The sequence below is a fragment of the Typopeltis vanoorti genome, chromosome 18, assembly GCF_054136105.1.
Source record: "Typopeltis vanoorti isolate ZY-2024b chromosome 18, IOZ_Tvanoo_1.0, whole genome shotgun sequence".
Lineage (NCBI taxonomy): Eukaryota > Metazoa > Arthropoda > Arachnida > Uropygi > Thelyphonidae > Typopeltis > Typopeltis vanoorti.
Window position 1 is genome coordinate 70211263 of NC_143566.1, and position 26068 is coordinate 70237330.

Here is a 26068-nt window from a genome sequence, read left to right on the forward strand (position 1 = left end):
ATTTCACAAAATTCATTGCGGAATTTCAAATAAATAAAATTTCTCTGCCAGAATTTAGATGAAACTGATCAGAACTCTCTTTTTTCAACAATTTTAGAAAACCGTGGAAAATTTTAAACAACAATAACCACGTGACTGCGAACGATGTACGACGTTTATCTGAACTATCGCAGAATTCTGACAAGATAAATGCTTTGTAACGTTTATTTATTAAATTTGTAATGTGTTTAAAGTATTTGTTTTAAATAAATTTGAGAAAATTAATCTGTCAAAAAGAGATAAAAAATTATATCTATATCTTAATTTAATTCATAAATTAACTCATACATTAATCACAAATTAACACATGTAATTGAATCACGATTCGAATTATCGCTCATTTGTATTTGTTTTTAATGTAATTAATCTCATTTATAAGATAAAATTACAACAATGGGATATGTTCAATAATCTAAATTAATTCACAAAAACCTTTGGTGAATATTGGCACAAATGCTGTCGATAACATATCCCCGACAAATTCAGAGAATTCTGTATAGCAATCAGTTATTATTTGCTTAATGAAAGTAGGATGGGGTAATATAATACAGGATAAAAAACGAGTTCTCTCCCGTGTGCTATTCCACATTAAGAGGCATACAATCCTTTGGCATATTTTCTAGACTCATATTAAAAGAGGCATGCTATCCATGCAATCTAATTTTTTTTTTGATTTTAAGATATATGATATTAACGTATTGAGATAATACACTCAGTATTTTCAATGATTAATCATATCCATTGTTTTATTATTTTTTTATTTTCGAATATCGTTATTGTATGAATATCCTGTCGTAAAAGTATTGCTATAACAATAACGACAAAACTCAACTGCTTAGATAATGTAAAATACCTGGGTAACCAGGTTCTTACAGTAAGACTATAAATCGCCTTTGTTCTCTGGTCGGTTACTTTATTACTCAAGATGAAAAGCTTCAGAATCCTGACTTTCCTGGCAATTTCTATGAAAGGTAAGAAACCAGAGAATTCAGAAAATATCAGTCTGTTGTTTCTTTCTCCAAGAAAAAAAAAGATATAATTATTTTATTTTTGCTAATTTTTCTATGGGGAAATATATCATTCCTTAAAATATACTTTTCAGAGCATCGTGAAAATAATAAAAACCCAAGAATAAAAATTAATTAGGCTGAAATTCACACCGAAAGATAAATGAACTGTTTATTATAAGTACCTTGTTTAAATTATATATTCAACACATTTAATAATGGTAAATAAAAAGGGAAAACAAGTACTGATCACTATCTATTCAGATGTTTTCACCAGAAAAATCACCACGATGATCTCTTCTACAATTCGTAGAAACGTGCCGACAAAAAAGGAAATCTACTTTGGAAACTTCCGTACACACCAAAATTTCCTAATGACGTAAGCCTGTGAGCGGATCTAGTCATTCTCATCTTGTAGCCAGCAATATTTAAGCACAGGAAAAAAGGTCGTAGTACTTCGAAATCCCTTGGATGACATCGAAAGCGCTGAAATAAGAGGGTCACTAACAGCTCTTGACTGTAGGTCACAAGGTAAGTCTCATGCAGACGTAGCCTCGAACTATGTACAACTGAATTTATCGAGTCGATAACGTTCAGTTTTACATGGAATTCGATTACTCGCATGAATGTCTTTGAGTATATTTAAAGTAAGGAGTATATGTCACCGTCGGGTGCAAGAACACCGACCCACTTATTAGCGGTCGAAAATGGCTTGAAAAAATTTTCATATGTGATCTCCAGATGATGAATTTTTGATAACTAATCTAAAAAATTACTTAAATTAAATGAATACGCACTCTTTATCTATACTCTTAGCCCTCGCACTGGTCTAGTAGATTTACGATCTGCCATAGGTTAGGGTCACTAAAGGAAAAAAAATTGTGTTCGCCATTATTTTTTTCAAACGCTATTACCTTAATTTCTGTTACATTTTTCACAGTTTTACTATATTTTGTAGTTAATTAGTGTGTGACATTTTTGGTCATATCATATTTACCTTTGCATAAATTATTTTTTTCTTCACTTAATGCCTTGGTGTAATTGTACTCATTTTGCACGATATTCTAGACATATTACGAATATATTTGCTCATTAAGAATACAGTTATACAGTTATTTAAAAAATAATATTAATTGTAATTACATTTTTTACCGGTTGTAATGATCTCGAGCTCTCATGAAATTAACAACTGGAAACAGAAAACAATTATTCATACTTTATATATAAAGACCATATCTTGTAATATGTGAGGATATTATGTATTCAACTGTGTAATCAGAAAAAAAATATTGTTAATATTGCGTAATGAGGTATCATGTATCACATTTATGATAATTTCAGTTTAATATATTGAATTTTTTTTTTTTTGGACTGAACCAGCAGTAAGTGTAGCATAATAAAACGTGTTAGTTTTGTACATTAAATTTAAGAATTTTTAAATTGTACTTTTGTTTATTTATCAATTAACACTAGTTTAAATTATCACGTTTTATTTAATACAACAAAGAGAGGATAATATTTCTTTGGTTTATATAAAATGTATAGAAGATTTTATAATCTCTTGCAGGGTTCTTGTTGAATTTTTGGCCCCTTCATATAATTTTAACCCGTGTTCTAGTTTTGATAATGCTATTCTAAAAACCGTGATATTTGATTAGAAATTAATAAAAAATAATACTGGAAATTCAATCAAATTTCAATTAAAGTTATTACTAACTCAAAGAGGATAACATCGAGTGAATATTAAAGCATAGTTTTTCATCAAAATATCAGAAAGCCAATTTCTAGAATCAGCATGAGCTTAATATTTAAAGGTAATCGGGCAGGCTAATGCTTTCTTCAAATGCAATCCAACACTTCTTTAAATAACGCTCTTTCTAGTATAAGCCACATTGTTAGAATCGTTAGTTAATTAAATTAGTGACAATTGTGATAATATTACTAATAATGTATTTAAGAGGGTCATTTCTAATATTCAAACACCCTAAAATCTAAACTCTGAAGAATTTCCATTTTCCAACGTTTGGATCATGCTCGTATTCCTGTCATAATTTATTTAAAATTTAATTTTAGAAGGAATTACATTTAAAAATAAACAACAGTCATGAGGCTCGACTAATATGCGTTTTTTATTTATTGCAGAATGCAGATATAACAAACCTTGCTTGCTTCAGCAATCCCGGAGTTGTGTTTCTGGAGGATTATTTATTATTAGAAATAGACAACAAAATGGAGAAATTATTTTACTGTAGGAAGAATTTATTAATAATCATTCTCCTGCTCGTTCCACTTGCACTGTCCAAGGAGGATGTCATCGCTTTAACTTCCAATTCATTCACCACTCACCAGCGTTTTGAAACATCATCTGCATCATCTGCAATTCCAACCATTGTCACCTCCACAGATCAATTAATGACATATAGTGAGGAGTTTTTAAATTGTATTAAATATATAAAACTTGAGAAAGGTGAATATGATCTTTTAGAAAACAGAAGCATATCTATTCCTGCGTACAAAAGTATATATATTCCTGGAAATTTTTACATTAATGAAGGGGAAGAACTAACGATATGTGTTCCGAATTTGTCAAAATCAAAAAATAATGATAATCGATCAGACGTCACAAGAATTGGTTTGATCATCTCGCTAATATGTCTATCATTGCATTTAATAATCTTTTGCATTGTTAGAGAAGTGAGAAATCTACCTGCATGTTGCTTGGCATTTCTTAGCAGCTGTTTGTTAATAGGTTTCGTAGCCTTCCTAATGATTCCTATTGTAATGAAGACGAGTTATTGCGCATCGTTTGGATACGTCATACTGTACCTTTTCTTGTGTTCTTTCTTTTGGATGAATACTATAGCGTATAACATCTATAGAGCGTTAAGATTATCCAAGAAACAAGTGAGAATATCCAGGAATAAATTACCGATAAAAAGATTAATGGGATATTGTGCATACTCCTTTGGAACACCATTACTGTTTGTCTTTAGTGCATTGATAGTTGATTCCATAGACAGTGTACCGAAAATATATCAGCCTTCATTCGGAGATCGCTGCTGGTTTAAGTATAGAGATGCATTGCTGGTGTTTTTTGCATTCCCTCTGATTTTAATTATGATTCTTAATGTTTGCTTTTTTTCAGGATGCACTTATATAATCATGAAATCATCCATGAAAACAAGTCAAGGTCAAATGATGGTTCTGAAACGTAGATTTCGTATGTTCTGGAAATTAGCCTGTATTATGGGATTAGTATGGCTGTTTGGTATTCTAAATAGTGTTCTAGACAATATAGTCATATCGTATGTTTTCACGATATTGAGCAGTTTACAAGGACTGTTTATTTTCTTAGGATTTTCATGCACAGCCAAAGTAAAGAAATTTTTTATACAAAAAATAAAGCAACGATTTCCATCTATATCACTGTCGAGAAATTTAGACTCAAACGTATGAAAAAGGAAACTATGACTAACTTCCATTACTTCCGATAACAAAGAGATATTCTCAGACCATTTTCACTATAGTAGAGAATCCGCAATTGATTCTTACAGATATGGGAGAAAGTGCTGCTGCATCTTGAAAACATGAATTTTCGTGTAAATGTTTGCTGTTTTCTTGTAAATGGCGAGGATCTCAGTCCTAAACGTTTGAATGTTTTTATTTAAAATATTTAAACGTTTCTTATAGAGCATCTGATCCGCTTTACTGAAGTCGGCTGTATGTATTGAAATTACTCTTTGTTACAATTGTTCGTCTGTTTAAGAAGTGAAACATAACTGAAAATTTGAGACAGTAAACGGAGTGTATTATCTTTAGTATAAAAAAAATCCATTTTTTAACTACTAAAGACGTTTAGTTGAACTACTAAAATCCAACAATCCTCGATTGTCGGATTTTAGTCGTTCCTGACTTCTCATGAAAACATTCATCCGGTGGAGTTTTTGCAAATCATCCCTGAATTTGTTTTGTGAAACCGTCTAGCATTTCTTCAAAGATACGTAGACAACACAGTACACAAAGTAAGAAGAAAACCCAAAACAAAGGTTATAGCCCTTTCTTAGAAAGAAAATACAATTGGACAAACATCCAGTCTGTTTGTAATAAGAAAAAAAGAAGTAATGAATAGCGAATTGTTCATGATGGAAAGGAGAAATGTATAAGGTATGAATCACGTAGTTTTCTAACAAATGTTTCAACAAACATTCAAATGAATCCACTCGTTGTATTTCAAAATACTATCTGAAATCGATGATAAGGAATAATGAATGGAAATATATTGACAATTCGACACATTGCTTCTAGATTATTGTGGTTATGTGAATTAAATATTCCTTATTTATGCGCTCATGTAGAGCGCATGATGTTATGTTCTCAAGAGAGCTTTCGGAACAGAGACACGAAAGCAGTTGTAAACCTTTTAAAATGAAGCAACCTAAAAAATCCATGTGTACATAATTTGAATTCGGATTGTCAGTTGAAATTATTTTTAGCATTGGTTATGTTATTATAATGAAAATAAACTGAACTGTATGATAAAGAGTGTTAATAATTACAAAATAACAGGAAAAATTCCTGATCACTAAATTTTAAAAATATAAAAATTAACGGCATGTTATTTAGCCTTATGAGAGTACGATAATGTCTTAATTATCACAGTGCAGAGCATAAATTCAAAATGTGATCACAAGCCTAATACTTATGGACAAAAAACGTGGACATTCTTAAAAAACATTCTAGAAGATGAAGATTTGCTCAAATTATCTCAGTTTCAAAGAATATTCTACATGTTGAGAAGATGAATGACAATATTTTCTTCTATATGTGTATTAAGTATCAAATATATATATATATATATATATATATATATATATATATATATATATATATATATATATATATATATATATATATATATATTTACTATGTTAGCATGGAACGTTGTAATAAATATCTACTTGTCATCTTATTTCAACTTACAAGAAAATTTCGCTTAAGGCGAATTCGATATGCGCGATAATCTGTTAACGCGATTGAGTGAAATGATACTATTTCCCCCTTTAAGTGAGTAATTAATCAGTTAACGCGATTTTTTTACGCTATGTGAAATTTTTTGTTGATAGTCTGCGGTGAGTGGCGGCACTTGTCAATGTAGCAGCAAGTGAGCAGTGGCAGAGCTGCGGGCGGTGACCAGAGGCACTCGGCATTTGACTTAAAACTATCATTGTAAGCGGACTTGCAAACTCTGTTCTTTTGCTTAATCACTTTTCCTTCATTTTGCTTTAATTTAGATATATATAAGGCTTTGTTATATGCAATCCCTGATATGGAAAAGATAAAGAAAGCTGAATAATTAAAAAAAAAGAGAAGAAAATTGATTACGGTAGAGTAAAAGCTGAAAGTCATTAAGAGACATGAAAGTAGATTTGTAATAAAATGATTGTGCGGCATTCGAGATAGAGCTAGTCTACAGTTTGGAGTACATTAAATAAGAGCAAAGAATACAAATAACAAGGAAAAGTTGCTGCTGCTTCTTTAAGCATGCAGATCATCCGAAATAGAAGCCATTAAATGATCGAGATGGAACGTCTTCTATTACTCTGGTTGAGGATTGTAACCAAAAAATACCTCTTAGTACAAGGAATATTCAGTCAAAGCTCTCAATATATTTACCTCATTGAAAGTGACCAAATTTCAAGAGGAATGTGAAAACTTTACTGCGAGTTTAGGATGGTTTGATCGTTTTAAAAATCGAGCTGGACCGCATAATGTAAGAATAACTGGAGAATCTACTAATGCTAATGACGATTCTGCGGCCAAGTTTCGTGATGCAAAGGATAATGCAGGAGGGTAATTATAACGATCGGTAAATATTCAAAGTGGACGAAATTGGTCTTTTTAGAAGCATATCCCAACAAAAACCTTCCTAGCTAAAACTGAAGCATCTCAACCAGAAAACAAAGTATCTAAAGCTCGTCTTACGCTCTTATTAGGAGGAATGCAGAAGGCGACTTTAAACTAAAGCCTATATTAGTTTATCGTGAGCAAAATCCAAGATCATTAAGAAGATGTAACCAACAAAAACTGCCAGTAATTTGGAAATCATATAAGAAGGCTTGAGTCACCAAAGCTCTTTTCGAGGAGTGGTTCAACGGTTATTTTTGTCCTTTAGTTGCAGACTACTTTAAGAAAAATAATCTTACATTTAAAGCTCTTTTGTTATTAGGTAATGCTGCTGCTCATCCAAGGTGGGCTTACCAATCTTAATGAAAATCTGAATTTTTTATTTTGCCCCGAATTCAACTTCTTTACTTCAGGATGGACCAAGGGATTATATCATCGTTTAAGGCATACTGCCTTTGTAGAACCTTTGCCTAGGCCCTTGAAGAATGAGTAAAGAGAATGCAATTTCGTTACCCGAGTTTTAGAAAAAATATGATATCATGCATAGAAAATATTCATTTAGCATAGTTGTAAGTCAAATCAAGCAATATGAGAGCAATATGTGGCATATCTCACTGCGCAAATGATTTCGCTACTTTTAATAATCCATCTGATAACATTAATGAATAAATTAGCACAATTGGAAAAGAACCTGGATTTAATAAACTGGATAATGAAGATGTTAGAAACTTGGTTGATTCCCATTCAGAACAGTAAAGCGAGAATGATCTCCTTCGACTACAACAGCATGCATATGAAGAAGAAGATGATAAGGAGTGCAAACAAGAAGAGAATGTTATGACTAAGAAGCTAACTGCGAAAGAACGAACTAGTTTTCAATCACATTAAGCATGCTAAGGAAATTTTGTTTGATTCTGATCCAGATATGGAACGAAGCTTCGAAGTCCGCCTAGATCCTGATAAAGCGGTCGCCAGCTCTCGTAAATTGCATGACAAGATGAAAACGTTGAGCACGATTCAAACATCTTTATTTGATTTGTTTTGCTAAATAGTAGCTCTAGCAAATGTTTAGACTTTAAATAAATATTTAAGCACTTGATTAATTTGATGATTTTATCCTCTAATATAGCTTATATTGTTTTTTTTTTTCAAATTTACGCTAACTGAGGGATGAATTATCATTATTCCTATTGTTTATTGTATTGGCTTTACGCGATTTCGCTTAGAGCGCATTAATTGATGGATTAATCGCGTTAAGCGAGGTTTTCCTGTATTTTTAAAACTTACTGAAGTTGCTTGAAATATTGAAGTAGAAATGAAGTTTTTTCTATTTTATTGCATTGATGAAATATTTATTTACACTAATTGGAATTCACCAGGAAACAAGGAAATGAGACTGGATAAAACCCGTAGGCATCTGCAGAAAAGTAGGTGGGAGGCAAAGACTGGAGACAAATAATTAATTTCATCATTTCTGAAAAATTCTTGTCAACAAACATCCAGAACAACCAACAAACAAATGATCGATAGCAAAAAAACCAATACCTTGGTGGAATGACAAATTAAGTCTTACGAAAACGCATCAATGCACTCAGACGACTCTATGAAAGAGTCTACAGTACTCAGAGATAAGATAGCTAAATACAGCCATCAGTACAAAATTACAAACGCGAAAACAGGGTCATGGGAAAAACTGTACTGTACGACATCGTCCAATCCTTGGAACTGTATACATGAATTAGCACTAAGCAAAAATAAATCAACAACCATTTTTTTATAAAGAACCATCTGACGAAATTAGTAAATACAGTGCACTAGAAAAACACCTGAAAACCGAATAATGCTCTACTCAAGAGCTTATTAAGCAGCAAACACTCTTCATTCAGGTCTCAATTAAGCAGTGTAGACGCTTTTATGAAGATTAAAGAGTTCATTCAAGGCAATCTCCAGCAAAAAAGTTACGTACGAATGATCTAACTCGATGTGCAAGACAGGTCGATGCTGCATGGTGGACAGCCATAATTACTCAACGTCATGTGTCCAAAACGCCTACTCTACCTTACAGAAAAACATTTCCCACACAGAGGGGCAGGTGACATACCACATCAGTAGCGAAAGAAGTCAAATGAGACTGCCCGAAGGTTCTTGCTGTGGATCTGGTTTCTGGAGCAGCCAGTACGACTGGTATCGAAAGTCAGAACCTTGGCCGACGAAGTGATGATAATGATACGATAACGCCACAGCCTTTAGTTAGACGTAACGGTCAATGAAGAGCTTTTAAAATTGCAAAGTGGGCGCATGAGAGTTACTTTGAAAAGCACCAGTCTAACGTGCTCCACACGTCTAGTAAACAATTGAGAAAACCTATAACGGCCTTCCTAACCCGCGAAGGTATAAAGGTAGCCAGTGAGTTAAAATAACTAGAACTAACAACAGACAACAAGTTTAACTTCAATAAACACATCTCATTTGTTTCAAGAAAAAACTTGAAAATTGTAAACGTTCTAGCTAAGTTGGCAAGAATAAACTGGGGTCTCGGGGAACGAGCTAAAAACAATATATAGCGGAGCTACACTTCCATTAATATCGTATGCCGAATCGCTTGAAAAGATGCAATAAAATATACGAAAAACTAATAAACGTTAAACATAGTTCAACACCTTATCGTCATAAGAATAATTAAAGGATACAGGTCAATATCGTTCTACGCAGCTTGCTTTATTGATGGTCTATCACTGGTCTGCCTGAGCGTGCAAGAGCTCTGCCTAATATATGAAGTCACTTCCAAAAGATATAACGGAAATGTCAACATTGATCCAAACCACTGCCAACTTCCTCCTATAACAAGTAGCCTTGTCCAGTAAAGAAAACACATCTTAAAGAGAAGGAAAGCGTTGAAACGACTAACTCATATACACACTGACGGAGAAAAACAGAAGAAAATATCGATTGTTCTCTCATAGTATATTACAGACAGTCCATTATAAAGACTCTGTTTTAGGCTGAATTCCATCTGTTCAAACAACCAAGCACAACAACTTGCTATAGTATATTCACTCACATATCTCCGGGAATTAAAACTGAACACCTCTCATCAAAAGACAGCAACAATTTAAAATGACAATAGAACTACTGTGACGACATAGATAAAAAGCAGAACAAGCACATATAATTAATATAGCAGACACGAAATCTGTTAAGGAATCTCATTGTAGAGAGATGGGAAATTAAGTTCTTCTGGGTGAAGCCGCATCCTGGGGTAACAGGAAACGATTTTGCGATTATTTGCCTGAAGAAGTGGCTATCCACGACCGGTTAGTAATAAATTGCCTAAAGTACTCAAAATCAGCTTACAAACACTTGTAGAAGAAATAACCTAAGTTTGTAGGTGTCAAAAAAAAATTCTTGCCACGTATCGGAAGGAAACGCTGGATGAAAATGCACGTGATCTCTCGAGGTTTAACCACGCTACTTAGGAGGACAAGGGAAATTAGTCATTAGGTAATTTGATTTCATATTCTAGAATCACCATTTTTCATCTGTTGTCAATACCTTCAGAAGCGTGTCGATCACTTACTGAATGACGTGAACTTCTGGACTCCATCCGGATACCCGATCACTTCAAGAGACCAGTGGCCATCAGCACTTAAAATTATTTAGTTTCATCAAAACCGTCCACTTCCAATCGATGTAAATTAATGTACTGCTGATAATGTATGGATTATATAATTGTGAAATATGTAGATATAAATTTAAATAAATGTAAATACGGTATATGTAAATATGGATGTTAACATGCGAATATGTACATATATTTATAAAACTTTAAATATAAATATGAATGTGAATACAGAAATATCAATATAAATCTACTACAGAGCAGGAAGACAGATTTTTTGTTATAACAGAAAAAGTAATCAACGTCGTAAGGCAGGTCAGCTTGCAAGTCGGCTCCATTCAAACGTAGTTACGCGGATATTTCTACAAATTGTGGCAAGACGTTTGGAATAAGTACGCCTATACACTCGAAGGCGTGTAGTCTGCGTCCCTTTATACACAACTCATCGTACCTGCACGTATCCAGTGGTGTTCTATCCAAAAACGTGGAAAAGAAACCAATGGGACTAATGTACTCTTTACAGATGAGACGTGTTTTAATGTTTCCTCAGATTCCAGACGACATTTGTTCGGAGCACAAGTCTTATGCTTATCATCGCGAGAAAGTCCTTGAACGCCATACATACGGCGGTGCTGAGTCAAGGTGTAGGGAGGCATTATGCTTAATGGACGCACCGAGCTACAAGTTCTGGAAAAATGACTGTGACTGGTTAACGTTTCCACAATAAAGTTCTTCAACGTCATATTTCATGTGAAGAATTCACTTGTATAGATGACAGTGCTACACCACATCGCACACACACAGTGGAGACACTTCTGGAGACCGAGGATATTAAACTAATTGAGTGGCCAGCACGTCCCACAGACCTCAACCCTCCCTGTAGAACATGTTTGGGATGCAATAAGGAGACGTGTTGCTACTCAGAATTATTCCCCTCCAGTAAACAAACAGGGCCTTATCCTTGGTCTAAAGCCGAAGTGGGCCAGTTAGCCTCAAGAACTCCTGAATCACTTGGTGCTAAGCATGGTGCGACGTTGTGAGAAATGCATCGCAGTTCGGGTCAGGCATATTCCATATTGAAAAGTGTTGACGCATAGTTTTCCGTAAGGACTGTACATTAATTCCTTAACTACGTCCTTTGGAAATTTGTAGCTTTTGTCAAAAATGTATTGTCATTTAATTTATACGAAATTTATAACATATTTTGTATAATACAATTTATTAGCATGCAGGCAATAAATTTATGTCCACATTTCAGTCAAAAATATTCTCCTATACAGGTAAAAATGTAGTTCGTCCTAAGCTCTTGTATAAAAGAAAGATATTTTAGATTTTATTACCATTCTTCAAACAGCCAACCAGAACAACTAGCTATGGCTTATTCACTTACATATTATCTGGAATTAGAACTTAACGATTCTCATCAAAAGACTGCAACAATTTACAGTGATGGTGGAAGGCAGTGAGGATGATATCTCATGTTCCTATTTCCCTCTTTTACCTTGCGGTGTCGAGGGTTTAATGATCATCGGATCTCAACCGTTCTCAGGATAAGGTGGTCAGCCCTTCGCCACGGTGTATCCCATGTCCTGTAGAGTTGGCTTCTTTCTTTCTGTAGAATTGACTTGGCTATGACTGAGGGAGATCCTTCAGCTCCTTACGTCACCGACGGGAATCGAACCTAGGGCACTCCTTCCCCAGGCATATGGTTGCGAAGCGCACAGCCACTAGGCTAACCGTGCGGACGTGAGGATGATATTAGAAATCAAAACACTCACATAGGATTAGTAGAGAAACTGGTAAGAATCTTCCTCTACTAAGATTGGAAATTAATTTCCGCTGGGTGAAGGTGCATAATTAAAGTAGCAGGAAACCAGAAAGTGTGGATCAGTTGCCTAAATAATCGGCTATAAAAAAACTCAAAGAAACTCTCAGAAAAAATAAGCCTAAAATTGTGAGAAGAAGAATGGAAAACATCTAAAAATTGATCAACAACAAAAGAATTTTTACCAAGTAACAGAAACAGTTCGGCTGAAAATAGACGGCATCTCTCTAGGTTTAACCACGATATTAACGAGACATCGAAAATTAAGACATTATCGACATCGATTCCATATTCTCCAATCGCGGTTATGTGCACGTGTTGTATACATGCTCCACGGAATGCTGATCACCTTAACTATGACTGTCGGCTAACGAACTCCATTCGAATGAAAAACATTTATGAAAATATAACATATTCTAAATAATTCAACTGATAATTATATCACAAATCAAAATTTATGTGAATACTGTTAAGACAATATAATTAGATGTTGACAACTTCGCAGGACTTTATTAACAATCATAACTATTATGACTATTAAAAATTAAGAGAGCAACACGAACCGAAAATACGTGAGCTAATCTTACAAAGCTATTGCATGCTCGCACGCTATGCAACAAATGAACATTAAATTAACACTGATTACTTTTGGTACACTATCCCCAAAATTACTGTCAAGAGAATAAATTTAATCATGGCACAGCATTTACATCATTAATTATGCATGTGCTTTCTTAATCTTATTACGCACTTATCGTCAACATTGATATAAAGAGAAAAATTTCATTAGGAAATGAATGAGACAAAAATGTTTTACATACCTTCTGTCAGTAACAGACTGTTTCTCTTCTTTGAAAGGAAACTTTCCTTCCTTCTCTTTAAACTACAGAGTAAAACATCATAACAACCGTTAAATAAATTTCACATTCTAAGAGTAATTAAAACTTCACACTGCGGAAATCGCAAGTAATATATTGTATAGCGGGCGCTTCCAAAAAATAAAGATACAAACTTGATATTAACTAGGTCTACCTACTCACTAATGAGACCCCAATGTGGGTGGAAACCGGTGCGGGGCAGATCTGGCTTTGAGAAGCTCCACTTGGAGGTAGGTTTTTTCCTGTCTCTGAGTGGGGCCATCGCTGAGATTATGGCTCTGCTTGGTGGTGGGGTGAGCCTATCACTGGGTAGAGCCAGTGCTGAGAAGTTCTTCTCGGTGACGTGGTGAGCCTGTAATCGAGTGGAACCAAGCTGATTTGGGCGATCTTTCGGGATCGTCTTATTTTTAGAGCCCGCTTCACCTATACATAAGGTTGAAACCGGTCTGGGTAGTGACCTTCTCTCATAATGTAGGACAGTAATACAGCTCCTAGAAGCTAAGTTCACATTATGGGTAAATATCAAGAATAGTGATCGGAACTTGCTCCACCTTTGACATGAGTTGCCTCAACTTGCAATATCTTAAGGGTCAGTTGCTGCAGTATCCAGGTATTTGCTTACGCTTGGAATCGCCGAACTTTATATAGTTTCTACTATATTCGGCATGAAACTCTTTGAGTTTCTTATTCGGCTAAGAAACAATATGGGATGTAATATCCCTTAACTTAAACTAACAACATCAATTGCGCACTAATCGCGCATTCACGTTCCCCGTTAGCGTCCGGAGCATGCGCGATGGAACAAAACAGTGTAAGAACGCTTCATTGACATTTATTATATTCAAAAAACACGTGGGTATATGGTGATGTAAAAACACCAAACAAAATTACCAACCTAGAGATTATCGATTAGTGATATAATTAAAATATCTAATATATATCCGATTCAAATTGTTATTTTATTTTTTCGCTCATAAAAATAAAAACCCACAGAATCGCATCGTGGGCCGCATGCGGCCCCTGTGCAGTGCTTTGGACAGCCCTGATGTAATGCATAATTATTTATAGCAACGCCATCTATATCGTAGTATTTTAAAGAGAAAATAACGGTATATAAACAAATAATAATACATTTATCAAATTCTACACACACATATATATATATATATATATATATATATATATATATTATATATATATATATATATATATATATATATATATATATATATAACTAAAAGAATTCAGCTTTATTTTAATACATCTAAACTACAGAAAAACGTAAAAGTCATTATAATAAATATATTCATTTATTTATTATATTTCTGCATTGCAACGTCCAACTTTTCGGTTATCCAAAACATGGGCACAGCTATCCAGGAAGGATAAATATATATATATATATATATATATGACAAGCTGGCAGAAATATTCTCATCACATATTGAATCTTTCCTTAAAGATAAACGATTATCACCTTCAAAATCTATTCCAGTATATGGTTGTGCCAAATTCTTTCCCAATCATCACGTATTGAATCTTTCCTTAAAGAATAAGGAGTGTCATCTTCAAAATCTATGCCAGGATATGGTTGTACGAAATTCGTTCGCCAGTCATCAGGTATTAAATCTTTTCTTGAAGCAAAAGGAGTGTCATCTTCAAAATGCATGTCAGGATATGATTGTGTCAAATTTGTTCCACAATCGTCATGTATTAAATCTTTCCTTAAAGATAAAGAAGTGTCATCTGCAAAATCAATGCCAGAATGTGGTTGTGCCAAATTCGTTCGACAATCATCACGTATTGAATCTTTTCTTAAAGATAACGGAGTGTCATCTTTAAAATGTATGCCAAGATATGGTTGGGCCAATTTCTTTCGCCAATCATCACGTATTGAATCTTTCCTTAAAGAGAAAGGAGTGTCATCTTCAAAATCTATACCAGGATATGGTTGTGCCAAATTCGTTCGCCAATCGTCACGTATTGAATCTTTTCTTAAAGATAAACGAGTGTCATCTTTAAAATCTATGCCACGATATGGTTGTGTTAAATTCGTTTGCCAGTCATCACGGTTGACTCTTTCCTTAATGATAAAGAAGTGTCATCTTCAAAATCAATGCCACGATATGGTTGTGCCAAATTCGTTGGCTAGTCATCAGGTATTGAATCTTTTCTAAAAGATAAAGCAGTGCCATCTTCAAAATCTATGCCATGATATGGTTGTGCCAAATTCGTTCCCAATCATCACGTATTGAATCTTTCCTTAAAGAATAAGGAGTGTCATCTTTAAAATACATGCCAAGATATGGTTGTGCCAAATTCTTTGGCCAGTCATCACGTATTGAATCTTTTCTTAAAGATAAAGGAGTGATAAATACAGAATCTATCCCAGGATATCGTTGTGCCAAATTCTTTCACCAGTCATCAAGTATTGAATCTTTTCTTAAAGATAAAGGAGAGTCATCTTCAAAATCTATACCAGCATATGGTTGTGCCAAATTCCTTCGCCAATCATCAGGTATTGAATCTTTTCTTAAAGATTAAGAAGTGTCATCTTCAAAATGTATGTCAGGATATGGTTGTGTCAAATTCGTTCGCCAATCATCAAGTGTTAAATCTTTCCTTAAAGATAAAAGAGTGTCATCTTCAAAATCTATGCCAGGATATGGTTGTGCCAAATTCTTTCGACAATCATCATGTATTGAATCTTTTCTTAAAGATAAACGAGTGTCATCTTTAAAATGTATGCCAAGATATGCTTGTGCCAATTTCTTTCGCTAATCGTCACGTATTGAATCTTTTCTTAAAGATAAAGGAGTGATATCTACAAAATCTATTCCACGATATCGTTGTACCAATTTCGTTCATCAATCATGACGTATTGAATCTTTCCTTAAAGATAAATGAGTGTCATCTCCAAAATCTATGCGAGGATATCGTTGAACCAAATTTGTTCGCCAATCGTGACGTAATGAACTTTTCTTGAAGATAAAGGAGCGTTATCTTCAAAATCTATGCCAAGACATGGCTGTGCCAAATTGGTTCGACAATCGACATATTTTGAATCTTTTCTTAAAGATAAAGGAGAGTCATATTCAAAATCTACGCAGGATATGGTTGAGCCAAATTCGTTCCTGATCACAGAAACGCCTACAACTGAGGTACCCATGCGTTTACATCTTATTCTTCGGAACATTTGAGTTATTCCAAAGCAAGTGGGCGCCGCCTTCTTGATAATAGTTTGCTTGAAGATGACATTCCTTTATCTTTAAGGAAAGATTGAATATGTGATGATTCAGATAAACACTGGAAGAGTATTTTATCTCCCTTGAGAATCAGTGAATCTCAAGAGTTGATTATGGGAACTGTGGATCTTATTCGTATTTATCAAGGATGTGTTCGTAGAAAAACTATTTTAAAAGAAGGAAGAAGATCAGCTAAATGTCCATGGATACGTTACTATCTGCTTTTAAAAGGGACTAACTTGTTATATTATACACCAAAATCCTTGCGGAGAACTGAATCATCTGATTCCCAAAGCACAGCAAGCAAAACAGTTTCAATAGTTGACTGGTTAGTTGTTTTGCAGTGAAAATCCTCGTCAACCAGATTCCTTCCAGTTGACAGATCCAATAAAGGGTAATGTTTATAAATTCACAGCAGACATTCAGAGTAAAGCATTACTTATTAAAAAAATAAAATTATTATTATTATTATTATTATTATTATTATTATTATTATTATTTTACTTTACAAAAATTGTTTATAAATCTGTTACTAGTGAATCAAGGTAATTCAAATTCTACCAAAGAATCTATCAACAGTCTATCAAGTATTTGTACTTGACTTGATAGGTATTCTTACATCCCCTCCCCCTCTTCAAAAAATCGTATACAGGCTGACATTCAAAGTATGATCGATGACATCTGAAGAATTAGCCATTATAGCTAGTTTTGGCAATAAAATGTTTCTATGAGAACATTTCCTTTCATGCATATCACTATGAACACGAAAAAGTTACTTCAGTATGTTTCAAGTAACACAACGTGGGATTCGTTACGCATGGAGGTTTACAAGTACTCAAAGTACTCAGTTTAACAAGAAGCATTTTCGGTCTTATATGCAATGCAATTTCCATTTTAGTAGGAACATAATACTTCATCATTCTCTTAGTTGCTAATGATATTGTGCTTTTAGAAGCTAATTCCGCCACAAAGAAACTAGCAATGAAATTTTACATTCGATAATCCCAAGCTCTGTTTGTTTCGAGTGCCTTATGTGGAAGAAAGTCTAAAGGTTTCTTTTTCTTTGAAACTTAAGTTTCCACGAAACAGGAAAACCGGCCTAAAACATACTTAAAATTAACAAAGATGAGGTATGGTCTCATGGCCTTAGTTTCGTAGCCTGTAAATACAATCAACGACAACCCGCACCCATCCTACCCTTTCTCTCTCTCTCTCTCTCTCTCTCTGGATGGTCCCTACACAGCCCAGAAATTGATCATGAATAGCCCTTAGCACATTTTCGTCAGAATGCACTTATGTGGAGAAATTTCAAGGCTTTGTTATAATTGAAACAACCATTACTTTGGTCTATTTTCCTTGTATCCTCTTTATAAAAAAAACAGAATATTCCTTGAATCCCCGCTATGCAGTTCTTGTCAAGGGTGGCTATTCTAATTAATTTTTCTATTATTTTGTCCATAACATCTTAATAATGTCACTGTTACTCTGTTATAGACAAAGTAAGATAAAATTAATTAGAAATCGTATCAGGACATTCTTAACAGAATTTCACATAAAACGTACTACCTTGTAATAGCCTACTTTATGTAATGACACATCATTCGAATTCAAATAACTCTTGTAAACTTCCAATCAATAGGAGCTTTTCTCAATGTTAGTAACCCTCTGATAAAAGGTGTATTCTTTAATACTGACATTCATCTGTTTATAGCATGTCCCATGCATTCTCAATAAAGTTCACATACGGGCTTTATGGTGATCAGGAAAGATGGTGGATGTCGCTGTCATCACTACACGCCCATGTAGTAAGGATTAATACGTACATATAGTGATCATCATTACGAGATCAGATAATCTAATCAGAGGGAAATTTAATGTGAAACTATTATTAGGAATACATGTATAAAAGGCTCAAGGTTACACAACTTTCTATAGATATAACTGGCTCCGGACACTATAGGGAGGATGTGATGGTCAACCCGTAAATGGAAAATTGACCTTGAGTGGAGAGTTGAGTACTATGAAAGGCAAGGAAGATGAAGACCAAGATCTTTCTTCGAAAAATAACAGTCTTGAGTTTTCATTGGTGTAATAATGAGAATTTTTCAGATGATCATCTGATAAAAAACGACGAAATGTTCATCACATAGTTCGAAGTGATTTTTCTTGGTTGTCTGAACAACAGCTATGAGATAAGGATGAGACCAATCTTAGTCGACGCTATCATGGCATCTACAGGATGACAGTACCAAGAAATGGCATAATCAGCGCAATAACCTTAGCAAGAAACCCTATAAGGTTTTAATGTTGTTTAACGAGGCAATTTATTTATTTATTTATTTTTATTTTTTTTGCCTTTTGCCTTTCAAAATTTAATTTCGATTTGTTGATGATGTTTTTCAGTTCCTATGGATTGTGACGTATTCTAAGTGAGTTCGATCTTGATCACAATATTTCTGATATATCTTTTATCTGTGATTCCGCGACATTTCCTTCCCAACGGGGAAGGAAATGTCGCTCAATACTCAGAGAAGCGGAGGAAAGGTAACATCCGTAGAGGTACAAAACCTTCGTTGTGAACTAGGCGTATCTCGTCAACCTAGTCGTCCTCGCGTTTGTGTTTCAAGCAATATCTAGTGGTAATTGAGTGAATTCAACTTCTGTAACTTTTTGGGGAGAAAATATTGCTGTGTTGTTCCCCTTGATAAAGTGACTGCGCTAAACTAGAAGCGAGATCATTATAAGTTCTTTACCTAAGTCACGAGGTAAGTTCTTAAGTAGATGTAGTTAGACGTAGCCTTGAACTAATCACGTAACTGACATAATCGAGTAGATAACGTTCCCACTTTACTTAATGTTTATCATTAAGTAAAGTGGGAACTGCTTTCGTTTCTTTATATACTCTTATGGTTATTATTTTTGAATTTACTTACTATGTTCTTGAAGAATTGTAATAATTTTATACGAAAAGATTATTCATTCAAGAGCAGAGGATAATTAAAAAAATAACATTAATAATGGCCGTATTTCTGCTAGTTGCAATGCTGTCGACCTTTCATTGATTTACATACTCGAAACATATTCCTGCTAATATCCTTCTAACAGGCACAAAGCACTCTAAATTAATAAACGGGTGATTCATGCATCAAACCATAATGACCATTGTTACACAGCAGTTGCCTCATCGGTTTCAAGTATCTGATGATTTCATTTGCGTTTAGTGGTTTTATTTGGAACTTAATATTTCTTTTAGTTAAGTGTAAATAAAATTTCTGTAGCTAAACGAATAATTAAAACAAACAATTTAAAAACTTAATAATTCAGCACTTTTACCTTAACTTTAATTTATTATCTTTCTTTTTTGGTCCTTTTTTGAGCATAGTGTATAATATTCATTCTTTTAATTTAGAAAGAAATTAATTTAATTTAAAAAAATATGTAATACGCATATTAAAATTCTAAAAGATATTTTACGGTTAACACACAAGCACAGCTGAATTTAGTTTTCGCTCAGCGCTTCAGTTAATGCCACAGTAGGATTCGAACTAACAGCTAGAGAAAAACATTGACAATTATCTGCTCATTCAGAAAGGATGGAAAATCGTTTGTTAACATCACTGATATTTATTTTCATCGTTTGACAAAAAAACATGGATTTTTGCGAAATTCAGCGAAGAATTTGAAATAAATAAAATTTTTCCTGATAGAATCTGAGATGAAGTTTGAAATAATCTGTTTCAACACATTTCATCCTTCAATAAATGAACTTCGTAATTTTTAATAAAAAATTCATATACAGGACCGGCATAATGGCTGGGACGTACTCATGACTGTAATCTATGTGTTCACTTGGCCTTTACGCCTGTTTTCTCGGGGGGGGGGGGGGGCTGGGCGAAAAACCCGAGTGAAAAAATCCCCTACCTCTATGAGACCGATAACTCACCTTTAGCCGAAAGAGACCAGATAAAGGTTTCCTCACGTCACTGACGGTAATAGAGCCCAGGTCTTTCCGACCAAAGGGCGTCGTCCATACTGACTGAGCTACGAAGGCTCTATATGCTCAATAATCTAAATAAATTGACAAAAAAACCTTTGGTGAATACTGGTGCAAATGTTGTCGATGATATATCCCCGACTAATTCAGAGAATTCTGTATAGCAATCAGTCATTATATGCTTAATGAAAGTAGCATAGGATAATCTACACCCTCTGTCCAAAAAGAAAACCGAAGTTTGATAGAAAATAAAATACAGGCCAATTATAATTATTCAAATCATTTATTTCAATCGGTATACTCTCCTTTAGCTTCGATACAGCGTTTGGCACGCACGTTCAATTAATTCGTTAAATGAGTTTTTTATACAAGTTTTTGGAATACTGTTGAGGGTCGTGGTTACTGCAGCATGAACGTTTTCAATGGTGTCGTGTCGCTTTCCTTTCATCGGCAAATGAAGTCGGGGGAAGAGAAAGAAGTCACAGGGTGCTAAATCAGCTGAATACGGCGAGTGATCCAACACACAAACTTAGTTTGTTTTTGCTCACAAACTATCTCACAATGTTCGAACGATGAGATGGTGCGTTATCGTGCAAAAGTGACGCTGCCTGCATCACGATATTCATGCCGTACGCGACGAATTCACGCTATCAATCACTTCAAAACTTCGAGATAAAACTCATCATTGATCGTTTGGCCAGGCGGAACGAATTCTTTGTGGATAATGCCCTTGGAATCATAGAAACAAATCAGCATTATCTTTATATTTGACTTTCCCAAGAGACTTTGTTTCAGTTGGCCCTCTTCCGGTGGTCTCCACTCAGCACTCTGGCGTTATGTTTCGGGCACATACTCAAAATCACGTTTCGTTCACCAGTAACGATCGTTTCAAGGAAATTTGAGTCCTTACGAGGGGTTTTAATGAGGTCCTTGCAGTGTTCAATTCGATAAATTTTTTGGCCGTCAGTCAACTTGTGGGGAACAAATCAGAAATTCAATTTAAGAAGGCCCAAATTCTCGGTCAAAATGATGTGCACAGTTGATTTTTAAATCCCCAATTCATTTACAATCAGGACGATTTTGGGTTTGCTTTGATGAAATCACTCACCTTTTGGATGTTAACTTCACTCAGTCCAGTTTTTGGACGGCCCATCTTTTCGTCGTCCTCAAGCGTCTCAAGGCCAATTTGAAATCGCTTAAGCTACTCTTAAACTTGAGTACAGGATAAGCATTCATCACTGTATGCTTTATGAAGCATTTGAGGCGTTACAGTAAAGCGTTTACTAAGTTTAACACAAAAGTTAATCACAGCTCTCTGGTAGAAACTCATTTTCCGACCGTCCGTCAAAAGACACTGCTACTCTTGGCAATATAACTCGGCTTCTAATGAAACAAATGTCATAAACAGTTAACACAACACTAATGTAGGTTGCGGCTTTCTACAACAAAAATATACAACAGGTGGCATCACTAGTTTCTTATATTTTCGAAAAGATTTTTTTATTTTTGGACAGAGGGTGTATTATAAGGAAAAAACGAGTTCTCTACCTAGTGCTATTCCACAATTAACTCAGTATTTTTAAGTAAGGACGGTTATGAAGCCCTAGTTTCTCGCTGATAAGCCATATCCATTGTTTTATTATTTTTTTTATTTTCGAATTTTCTCTGGTCGGTTACTTTATTAGCCAAGTTGAAAAACTGCAGAATCCAGACGTTTCTGGTAATTTATATGAACGATAAGAAACCAGAGAATTCAGAAGAAAACAGTCAGCTTTTTCTTTCTGCAAGATAAAGAGGATATAATTATTTTATTTTTGCTAATTTTTCTTTGGGGACATCTATGATTCCTTAAAATATATTTTTCAGAGCATTGCAAAAATAATAAAAACGGAAGAATAAAAATTAAGTAGTATTTGACCGCGATCTTACAAATAATACACTTAGATAAAGAAGCAGCCCTCTTTCATTCAGAAAAAAGAATGCAAAAACAAATTAAATTGAAAGGAAAAATCTGATAAACTTGTTCTATCTAGACAGCCAGAAACATATGAATGTCTACCTTGCTGGCAGATATTTCGTTGAGTAGACAAATGTATCCACTTTTCTTGAATAAAAAGTAATAATCAATCAACAGATAATGATGTTTTGACGCACTATATCCAAATTTTTGTGGTTTTGGGGTTATAATTACACGTTCTTCATTTACGAGCACATATAGACTGTTATTTTGTTTTGATCAATGTATATAATTGTATCATTTCGAGTAATTCTTAGAAGTTATTACTGCGTGTAATATTATCTCTATTTTCTTATTCAGGAAAGTTCATGTGGTTAAAGAATAAATGGACATTTCAAAATGATTGCCGAAATCCAGATGGAAAATTTTCCAGTTAGAAAATATGCATTTGATCAAAAAAAAAAAAAAAAAACATGCGATTACGAAAGGCATCCTGATAATCAATTTAAAGTTTTAAGATCTTTATTCTGTTATAAGCTTCTAAATTAGGCTAAAATGCCCGCTGAAAGATAAATGTGCTGTTTACTATGAGGATCTCATTTAAAATATATATTCTGCACATTTATCTCTAGCTATCTCTAGCTATTCAGATGTTTGCATCAGAAAAGTCATCATGATGATCTCTTCTGCAATTCTTAGAAACGTGCAGACGAAAGGCAATATACATTGGAAAGTTTCGTAGATGCCGAACTTTATTTATGACGTAAGCCTGCGAGCGGATCTAGTCAACCTCATGTTTGTGTTACCAGCAATATTTAAAAACGGGAATTTAAAAGAATCTTCTAGAAGTCGGACTTTCCATCTGTGTTTAACTAGCTAATCTTCTAGATTAACTAGTTAAACACAGATGGAAACTTGCAATTTTCTAAGGCAGAGTTTCAAGTTGGTAGGACGAGTATAATGTACTATCACCAGATAATTTACGGATAATATTATTAGAAAATAGGAGTCAGTTATTTATACATTTGTTCGAAGATTCTTACTTATATCTACTCTTTTATATGCAAATTACTTTCTTTCAATAACTACAGTTCTAATCCATAATTTGCAGAATATATGATTGAATTTTTAAGATCTAACAAAACAATTTTCCAACGTGTTCGAACATATCCTGTTTTATTATATGGTTCTATAGATGGTTCTACCCATTTCATGCCACCAACAACTGCTCTTTAGAAGGAGACGTGGCTTGCCCAACGATTACAACATTTAGCCTGTAAGGAAAAACTTTCAACTGTGGGCATTTCCTTTCGGTTGTCTACAAAAAGTTTATTATATTCATTATCCCGAACTGATAGAATTGTCAAGCGATTAAATTAGTAGCAATAGAGCCAGCATTAATTCTTAAATACATTACTAGTAATGTATTTAAGAGGGTCATTTCAAATATTCTGCATATTATAATTTTTCTATTAAAAGAAACTTTAAGAATATAAATTTACACGCCCTGAAAATCTAGAATCTGATTTATATCGATTTCCCAATGTTTGGATCAGGCTTGTATTTCTCTCATGAATTTTTTTAAAATTTAATTTTAGAACGAATTACATTTACAAATAAACAACAATCATGGGGCTCTGCTAATTTGCGTTTTATTTATTGCAGATAGAATAAACCATTCACGTGCTTCAGCAATCCCTGACTTGTGCTTCTGGATGGTTCTTTGTTATCTCGTGGAAACAGACAACAAAATGAAGAAATTACTTTACTGTTGGAAGAACTTATTAATTATCATTCCCCTGCTCGTTCCAAATGCAATATCCAAGGATGATGCTATCGCTTTAAATTCCACTTCATTTACTACTCACCAGCATTTCGAAGAATCATCTGTGTCATCTGCAGATCCAACCAGAGTCACCTCCACAGAGCAATCATTCCCATATAGTGAAGAGTTCTATAATTGTTATTATTTGGCCGATGAGAAACATGCATTCTTTCTTTTAAAAAGCAGTAGCGTATCTGTTCATGAATACAGAAGTACATATAATTCAGGAAATGTTTACATTGTTGTTAAGGGGAAAATGTTGATATGTTTTCCCAATAATAATGATAATCGATCAGTCGTCACAAGAATTGGTTTGATCATCTCGGTGATATGTCTGTCATTGCATTTAATAATCTTTTGCATTGTTAGAGGAGTGAGAAATCTACCAGCATGTTGCTTGGCATTTCTTAGCGGCTGTTTGTTAATAGGTTTCGTAGCCATTCTCTTAATTCCCATCGTCAAGAATACAGCTTACTGTGTATGGCTCGGATACATTATCCTGTACGCGTTCCTGTGTTCCTTCTTTTGGATGAATACTATAGCGTGCAACATTTATGCAGCTTTGAGATTATACAAGAAACAATTGATAACATCCACGAATAAATTACCGATAAAAAGATTAATGGGATATTGTGCATACTCCTTTGGAACACCATTGCTGTTTGTCTTTAGTGCTTTGATAGTTGATTCCAGAGACAGTGTACCGAAAATTGATCACCTTCCAATCGGAGATCGCTGCTGGTTTAAGTATAGAGATGCATTGCTGGTGTTTTTTGTATGCCCTCTGATTTTAATTATGATTCTTAATGTTTTCTTTCTTTTAGGATGCGCGTACATAATCAAGAACTCATCCATGACAACAAGTCAAGATCAAATGATGGTTCTGAAACGTAGATTTCGTATGTTCTGGAAATTAGCCTGTATTATGGGATTAGTATGGCTGTTTGGTATTCTAAATAGCGTTCTTGACAATATAGTAGTATCGTATATTTTCGCGATATTGAGCAGTTTACAAGGACTGTTTATTTTCTTAGGATTTTCATGCACAGCCAAAGTAAAGAAATTTTTTATACAAAACATAAAGCAACGATTTCCATCTATATTGCTGTCGAGAAATTCTGACTCAAACGTATGAAAAAGGAAACTATGACTAACTTCCATTACTTCCTGTAACAAAGAGATATTCTCAGGCCATTTTCAGTATAGTAGAGAATCCGCAAATTGCATCTTATAGATATGTGACAGAGAGTGCTGCATCTTGCAAACAAGAATTTTTGTGCAAATGTTTGCTGTTTTTCTTGTAAGTGACGAGGACTCTCACTCCACACATTTGAAGTTTTTGATTTAAACCATTTACGCGTTTGTTACAGAGCATTTCATCGGATTTACTGAAGTCTGCCATATGTATTTGAAATTATTCTCTGTTACAATTGTTCGTCTGTTTAAAAAGTGAAAATTACCTGCAAACTATATCATGTATTAATTTGTTTTGTTATAAACATTTTTTATTCATCAGAATTAGTTTAACAACACTGACGAAAACATCACCTCGTTACTTAACTTATGCCAAATTATTTGAGAAAGTAAATACAATGTATTCTTTAGTTCTGCGTGCGCATGAAAAAATCATTCGGTGGAGTTTTTGCAAGCTATCCGTTATTTTTTTGTCAAAACATCATTTCTTTAGCGATACTTAGACAAAACAGTATCGGTCAGCAACACAAATAATAGAAAGTAAGAAGAAATCTAAAACAAAGGTTAAGGCCCTTTCTTAG

General features: G+C 34.2%; 1 protein-coding gene across 2 annotated transcripts; it reads left to right on the forward strand.

Annotated features, from left to right (window-relative positions):
* The first annotated feature begins 3276 nt into the window (after window positions 1-3276).
* Window positions 3277-25748, forward strand: LOC150096761 (adhesion G protein-coupled receptor E1-like). Of its 2 annotated transcripts, none has more exons than XM_090407860.1 (2): window positions 3277-3513; window positions 24134-25748. In XM_090407860.1, exons 1-2 carry the CDS (start codon window positions 3459-3461, stop codon window positions 25426-25428), a joined length of 1350 nt encoding a protein of 449 aa, XP_090263986.1. In that variant the 5' UTR covers window positions 3277-3458; the 3' UTR covers window positions 25429-25748. The 2 variants fall into 2 exon arrangements, with proteins under 2 accessions (XP_090263986.1, XP_090263987.1); XM_090407861.1 differs by lacking the exon at window positions 3277-3513 and adding an exon at window positions 19155-19282.
* Window positions 25749-26068: the final 320 nt, after the last annotated feature.